Raw genomic sequence first — 7,899 nt, 5'->3', positions numbered from 1 at the left:
TTAACCTACATATAAAATGTTATCAAAATTTTCCAACTCTTGTATTAAATCTTTAAAGTTCTTGCACTGCGATAGGAATTTTTTTTAGATTTATGCTCATAAGCTGTTGCGATACTTTAGAAAAATGACTTCAAAATGACCCGAAAATTTTGATTATTTCGGATATTACCGACAATTTAAGAAAAAATTGGATATTTACACTATTTTTGCAATATATACTTTAAAAATAGAAAAATTTGTTTCTTTATGGACTCATTTTAAACAGAATTTTAAGATTATTCAATCCCTTAAAAAGACAAACTTGCACTCTAACCAAATTAAAATTAAGAGAAATTCATCAATCATCAGGAAAGAGATTAACTCAAAATTCTGACCATTAGTATAATTATGCCCTGAATTTTAAGTATAAAAAGATAAAATAAATATTTGAGTTATTCACATTTATGAACTTAAGGTGCGATGGTGATAAAATGTTTACGAATGTCTTCTGATATAATTTCCCAAAACTTTCTGAATTAAACATATTAATTTATTCCCTGAAAACTGAAAAAAACATGATTTATAATAAACTCACGAAACTGGATACATATACCTAATCGATTGTTTTAGAAAATGCGAAATATTTGAATGGCTCAGTATTATGAAAAATTATTACCTGAAAAATACTTGAAATATCTGGAAAACACTTTAGTTTCTAAATTTTTGTAGAAAATTACAAAACTATTGTATTTTTCAGATGTTCCTAACGAAACTTTTATAGTCTACGAGCTGGAGGTCCTTTTTAAATATTTGCGAAACGCAGCTATGCAAAAAGCTGGCGTGGTTGATAGTTTTCATACAGTCATGGCAGAGTACGAACTCATAAAAGATGCTTTCTCTTTCACTCCGGGACTTGACTGCGACGTATGTTTTTATTTCTTACTTCGTATGATTTGTTTTATAAATCGAAAACTCGTTTCTATGGAAATTTAAATGTGGAATTCAATTTTCTGTCGGTAGTTTCACAAAAACTTGGACGGGACGAGCCAATTTTGCAGCATGTCTATTGTAAAGCGATGGGCATTTACCATCTGCGATTACTGCTGCGAAAATTTGGGCGTCGAGATGTTACATGGAGTTCATCTTCCTTTGAAAATTCATTCTGACCAGAGTAACATGAGTGATACTATGAGCGTTCTTTCTGAGAAAATTAACGTTATGCAAATTCAGGACACGATTGGCATCAAGTCTATGACGGGGGTAAGTTTGAAATTTATAGTATGTAATATAATCAACTTTCTGAGTGCAAATAGGTTTAGGCAAACAATTCTTGTACTTTTTCTAGTAAATTTCCCACCATTTTATAGTGTCAGAGTTGTCAATTTGAATCTTTATGATTTTAAACTTTGAAAATTAAAGCTTAGACCATTTTTAATTTAAACTCTGAATCATTTACACGTATAAAATGGAAGCTCTCACCATTATTCATGTGAACAATTTTAATTGAAGTGACGTTTAACTATAAAATTTGAAATTTGTAACTCTTATAAATTTAACAGTTGAAAAATATTCAGTTTAAAAATATAAATCCACGTTATCATTTTCAATGCTTTAAAATGAAGAATGATTCAAAAATTTAAAATAAAAAATCATAAAAATTATAACGTTTTGAAGTTGTAAGTATTAAAAATTAGAAGCTAATGAAGTCCTTTTCAAATCAATAATTGTTAAATTGCTCTTTATACATCAAAACTAGAAATTTTAAGTTGCAAATTAAAATTTGAACAAAATTAAATAATTAAAATTCAAACCTGTAAAGTTTACATTTAGCACTCGGTTTCAAATGGCTTAGTTTTTATTATTTAATGTATAATTGCTACACACTCGAATTTAAAGAAATGAGTCATTGTTCAACTGTTATTTATACATGCAAATTTAACGGTTTCACTTAAAAATGTTAAATATAGAACAACTGAAATTGTAACGTTCTCAGTTCAAATTCAACTCTCTGAAATTCTAATGATTCAATGCTTTCTATTTGAAACAATTCAGTTTCAAATTGTTCAGTTTTTAATATTTGATTTATAATTACTCATTTAAAATAAACAATCAAATATTCCTCAATATTAAATGTCCTTTTTAATAAAAAAAATTTATTTGCAAGGGTTTGAAAGACTACATATTTAAAATGTAAAAATATTTATAAAGTTTTAATCGGACTTTTACATTTGTTTAACGATTAAGGCCTTGGAATTGAACAAATTCAATTTTTATTTTAAAATCTGTAAATTACTTCATTTTGAATAGATTTCGGAGACCTAAAATGGAACATTTTTTAATTTAAAGCTTATTGACGTATTGAAAATTGAATTATTTCATACCTGAAAAAATTAACTAAATTTAACTTGAAAAAAATTCGAAATCGAAGTTACTCCAAATTGCATTTATAACATGTGATATGATCCTCACAATATTTCACATGATTAAATAATCTTTTCTTCTAAAAACGTGTAAAATTCCCGGTCAAAAATAAATTATTTTCATGGTTTTATTAACACTAAAGTATTTGTTTGTCCTGTCCAATTTTTAATTAGAAGTTTTTGGCTTTAAATTTTACTTTTTATTCCTGTTAGTATTTATTTGATTAATTCTACTATTTTTAATCAGCGCATATACGGTGGCCGTTTTTTCAATCAATAAAAAAAAATGTTTATATTTACTGGTTTATAAGAAGTAGCTAAAAAATAATCAAGGCTACTACACAGTTCCATATTTAGTCTTTTTTTCTTAAATCACTTTTTAGTCACTTTCTTAAATGAAAAAATCACATTATTCACCTTTACTTTAACAAATTAACTCATGGGTTTAATTTAGGTCTATATGTATTTCTGAATTGTCTTGAATTCTCTTTAAATATTTCTGATTATTTTTAAATATTCCGAGAAATATTTAATAAATTTCCAATTGCAAGGATTTTTAAGATTTTAGGGTATTTTTAAAAATTCGAAGTGATTTCAAGAGTTTTTAATTTGAAATATTTGAGCGAATTTTCTAATATTTCCAAGGTTTTCAATGATTGTAAGGGATTTTAAAGGTCTTCAAAGTATTTTAATATATTTTTCAAGATATCAGGAAATATCATAGAATTTCACGGGGTTTTATAATATTTGAGTATTTTTCAAAAAATGTATTCATGAGCAGTGAAATATTTTTTAGGATTTCAAAGAATTTGAATTGGTTTAGGGAATCTTAAAAGATTCAAAGCAATTTTTTATTGATTTCAATAATTTGAAAGGATTTAGCGATTAAAGTATTTTGGGAACTAGAATGTTCCATAATGAAAGGCCTATAAGGTTTTAAGATATTCTAAAAGATTTCACGGGATTTTATAAGGTTTCTGAGGATTTCGCTGATTGTAGAAGATTTTTAATACTCTCAGTATATTTTTATAAAGTGTCCAGGATATCAGGAAATATTGCCAAATCCTATCGAATTTCACAAGATTTAATAATATTTTACTGAATCTTAAAGAACTTACTCAAGAGGAGTGAGGTATTTCCTAAGGCTTCAAAGATTTAAAATGTTTTTAAATTAGTTTTTAGAATTCACCCTGAATTCTTATTAACAAATCCTGAATACTTTTAAATTGTTTCTAATACTTTAAAAATCTTGTAATCAAAATAATTGAAACATTTAAACTATTTTAAGGTATTTTTGTTCAATTCCTTAGCATTTTCAAGAGCTTTAAAAATGCCCAGAGTTTTCAAAAGATTTTAAAGTATTTTAAATATTTTAGGACGCTTTAAAAAAATTCCAAGGTTTTTTATCTATATATCAATAGTTTGCGGGGATTTCAAAGACTTTCCATTATTTTAGGGTACTTTAAAAGATTCTAAGGCTTTTTCAAACGATTTCGAGGAATTTCCCAAGGTTTTAATCATTTTAAAGGATTTTAAAAAATTATTTTCAATTCGTTTGAATTCTTTTGTAGTCGTTAGTCACTGAATTCGTATAGATTTATCCTGAATTCTTTTGAATTCTTCTACATTCACAAAATTATACTCAATTCAATAGATTCTTCTTTATTTTTTTAAACTCGTTTGCAACTGACTTAATTCAATGCATTTTTCATATTTTTAAATTGTTATCAATTTACTTTGATTGATTTTCAAATTAGCTTGATTTTTTATGAATTTTATAGAATTCGTCTCATTTCCATTATATTCCCCTAAATTCACTCAAATTTTAATTAAATCAGTGGATGTTTTTTCGATTTTTAGAATCATTTCCAATTGATTTGAATTCTTGTTTGGTTATAAATTAAGTATGGTAGGATTTCAAAGATTTGAAGAAATTTTTTATTATTTTTTGGAATTCACCCTGAATTCTTATTAATTTTCCTGAATTTTTTTAAGTGACTTGAAACCTTATAAATTTTCTCAATTCTATTTAATTGAATGCAATTTTCTGATTTTTAAAAAGATTTTATATAATTGATCCTAAATTATTTTAACCTCAATTTCAACAAATTTAACACTACCCGAAATTGATGTTTAATACTGAATAAAAAATATTTCGCTAGGAACCCTGTTTAAGAACAAAATATGTATAATATATATATTTTTAAATTATAGTTATAAAGAGATTTTAGTTTCAAAGACATTTCCAAATATAGAAATGTACTTTTTAAAATAAAATACGTATGGAAAAAAAATGAAGAAAAATGCAATGGCTCATTTTTTCCATGCAGCAAACGGTTATTTTATTATTTGATGTGCAAAAAAGTCGGCCTGGAAAATCTTGATTTCTTGACCTGGAAACCCTAGGAAAGACCATGAATTTTGTTTTTAAGAATCGCTAGGCTCTTTAACATCTTTTTTTTTATATTTTATTTTCCAGGTAAGCAAAGAGTACCGAACGAGAGTTTCTGAACGAACGGATGCTGAAGAACAGAAACGTAGGAACGACAAGAGGACTGTGACAGTCGTTAAGTATGGAGATTTAGCGAATTCTCCTCCAGCTGAACCTGAACCTGAACCTGCTCCTGTCACTGTTCCTCCACCTAAGGTATTTTTACCATTTAATTGTTTTTAATAAATTTCAGATTTCTAAATTGTAATATTCAATGATTGATTATTATTTTCAGGAGTATCAAATACCACTGCGTCGCCCACACTCAATAAGTAAGTTAAATCTCTTATTCATTGAAAAACTGAACTTTCTGGCATTCGAAAACATACCTGAGTTTTGTTGTTGTTGCTTTTATCACTTTTTTGCTTAGGTCACGCTCATATCGCTGGAAAACAGAAAGAGGATGAACATACTTACAACGAGTCGGAATTCCCAAGTTTGGGAGTTTCTGTTGGAAGGGGGAACGGCGCGCGAAGAAAAGATAACGAACCTCGACCCGGTGCTGGACGTGGTAATTATCTTCTTTTTTTGTCTATATCAGGATGTCTTCTCAACAAGAAAACTGGGAAATAGTCGGGAATTAAAGTAAATCTGGGAATTAACCGAGAATACAAATTCCAGTCGGGAGAATTTCTGGGAAAATTTTTATGATTTTTTAAATTTTAATACGAATTTTAAGAGAATATATCAAAGGATTCTCAAAGTTGTTGTTAAATAAAGAATCCAAATTTTTTTTAAGAAATTCTAATTATGCAGGACTTTTAAAAACTTGAAAAAAAAACAATAATTTTAAAAGCTATTTTCAGAAGGTTAAAAAAATTGTGCAAAACTTTTTCCTTAATCGCTAAAAATTAGGATGATTTTAAAAGATATTCAGAAGGTTTAAAAGTTTTAAAAAGATAAAAAATAATCTAAAATTTGAAAATATTTTTAAAACTTTGGAACAAAATGTAAGTTTTTAAAGATTACAAAAAATTTCAAAACAGTTTAATAATTTTGAAAAGTTTTAGGATAACGAAAAAATTTCTGAAGATTCTTAGGAAATATTTCCCAAATCCCGAAATCTCGAATTTCGGGAAAAGACACTTCGTCAATTAATAATTATTACTAATGCCATTAAACATTATATCTTAAAGTTATTTAAAATTTAGGGTGCCAAAAATAATAAACCGAAGATCATTATAGAAAATGAGAACTACAATCAAATATGCGTCTGCTTTATTTAAAAATGATTAAACATCACAATACATAAAATTACACACCTTGTGTTAAATTGAGTTTATTCGTCCTTTTTTTACGAATAGATTTGATATTTATAACCGGGAAATAACTAGGAATTTGGAGAATGAAAATTAGTAGACACCCTGACAGATAACGTTCGTTGAATTTTCTGTATTTATAAAGAATTTCTACCAGTTTTGGTTTCGAAGTCTCTTCGTTTTGTTGATTAGCAAATAGCGAATGTTTTATTACCTATTATTTAATAATAATTTTATATTAAAGCTGTGATATCTTCTATTTTCAGGACGTGGCATTGCCCTGTCTTAAAAACTACGACCAAACTCGATTTTCAACATCATTAATTATCTTTACCAAGAAGATAAAACCATCTTCCAAGGTTTTTTAGATGTGTAGATTAAGGATCAATGTTGATCCAAGAAGATGAAGAACTTCAAAGTTTTATACCGTTAAGTTACCGTATACTTTTATTTCATAGATTTTCTTCGAAAATTTATAATTAACCAATCATCTCCATAATTGACGAGCTAAGAGTGTCAGACAAAAAAGTACTGACAGACTTGTAGAGAAAATCGTAAAGATTTCCGTCGCACATTTTATTTTATATTACTTCGTGCAGTTTTAATTAGTCGATAATTTTTTCATTTTTTCTTTTTTACGAAAACCCGGACGAATGAGAAGAAAAATAGTCTCATATTAAAGTAACTATTCTTTCATATTATTTGTGTGATGTATGTGATGGAAACACAAACGTGATTACTTAGTGCGTAAGGCATAAGATTATTATCTCCAAAGCTCCAAATATAACTGCTAAATAAAGGCAAAACATTGATGTACCTGTAGTAGGGGAGATAATAAAGAAATGTTAATTTTTCAGTATTGCCTATTTAACAATTGCATTTTTATTTTTTTACATTAGTTTGGGAATTATCTTGAGAGTTCTGTTATTAATTGATTTATTTAAAAAATATTTCAAATAGCAAGTGCTGCTGCATTGGATTTAAATAAATCAAGTTTTAATCTCTTTTACAAAGAAAATGTGATTCTTCCGATCATTCGTAATCAATGAGTCACAGTGGTTAACTTGGTAAACCCTAGGCTTGACAGAATCGTTCAAATGACACGAGCCGTGTGTCAGCGATCAGAAACAAGTATTTTCTTAAAATTAAAAAAAATGTATTGTGTTTAAAAGTGTAAATCGAGTTTTTAGTCTAAAATATTTGTGTATAATATTTTATAGTTTCAATTCTTTAAATTTCGAAGCGAATTTTCGGAAACAACGAGCAAATGTTTAAGAATAATTTCAGAACACTAGAATTTTATTTTGAATTTGTTTTCTAAAAAATATATTTTAATTACAAAATAAAATTTAAAAAACGTTACACAAATGTGGAAATTAAATTAATACAGAGCGATTCTACAAAATGAGCAACTACATTTTTTTGTAGTTTCATGTTTGAAATTTTTTAAGTAGATTTTCTTTTGAATTAATCTTTTTTTCTGTGAATCAAATTTAAAACATTTTCGATTTCATATTTGTTTAAATTTGAAGTTCAAGTTTTAACTTTTTCAATTATTTAAACATTTATATTGCAATGTTTATAAAAAGATTCTGAATCTGTTAAAAGAAAATTTTTAAGATATTAAGAAATATTTGACTGTTAATTAAAAATCAACCATCATAAGTTAAATATTCAAAATAAACAATTTGGAAAATCGTTACAATTTCAGTGCTAAATTTCCACTTTAATTTCACAATTCTAGTATTAA

General features: G+C 26.7%; 1 protein-coding gene across 1 annotated transcript in view; it reads left to right on the top strand.

Moving 5' to 3' along the window:
• The window catches only part of LOC117179490 (protein maelstrom homolog), a 29,078-nt gene extending 22,058 nt beyond the window's left edge, over window positions 1-7,020 (top strand). The window contains exons 4-9 of the mRNA XM_033371349.1: window positions 737-903; window positions 1,000-1,239; window positions 4,879-5,046; window positions 5,126-5,162; window positions 5,261-5,401; window positions 6,416-7,020. Coding sequence (XP_033227240.1) covers window positions 737-903; window positions 1,000-1,239; window positions 4,879-5,046; window positions 5,126-5,162; window positions 5,261-5,401; window positions 6,416-6,438 — 776 coding nt within the window. The 3' untranslated portion in view covers window positions 6,439-7,020. The remainder of the gene's footprint in view (window positions 1-736; window positions 904-999; window positions 1,240-4,878; window positions 5,047-5,125; window positions 5,163-5,260; window positions 5,402-6,415) is intronic.
• The last annotated feature ends 879 nt before the right edge of the window (window positions 7,021-7,899 follow it).

Source organism: Belonocnema kinseyi, chromosome 9 (genome assembly GCF_010883055.1).
Source record: "Belonocnema kinseyi isolate 2016_QV_RU_SX_M_011 chromosome 9, B_treatae_v1, whole genome shotgun sequence".
In the NCBI taxonomy this organism is placed as follows: domain Eukaryota; kingdom Metazoa; phylum Arthropoda; class Insecta; order Hymenoptera; family Cynipidae; genus Belonocnema; species Belonocnema kinseyi.
Note: the sequence above shows the minus strand (reverse complement) of the source record. Positions and strands in the feature narration are given on the sequence as shown.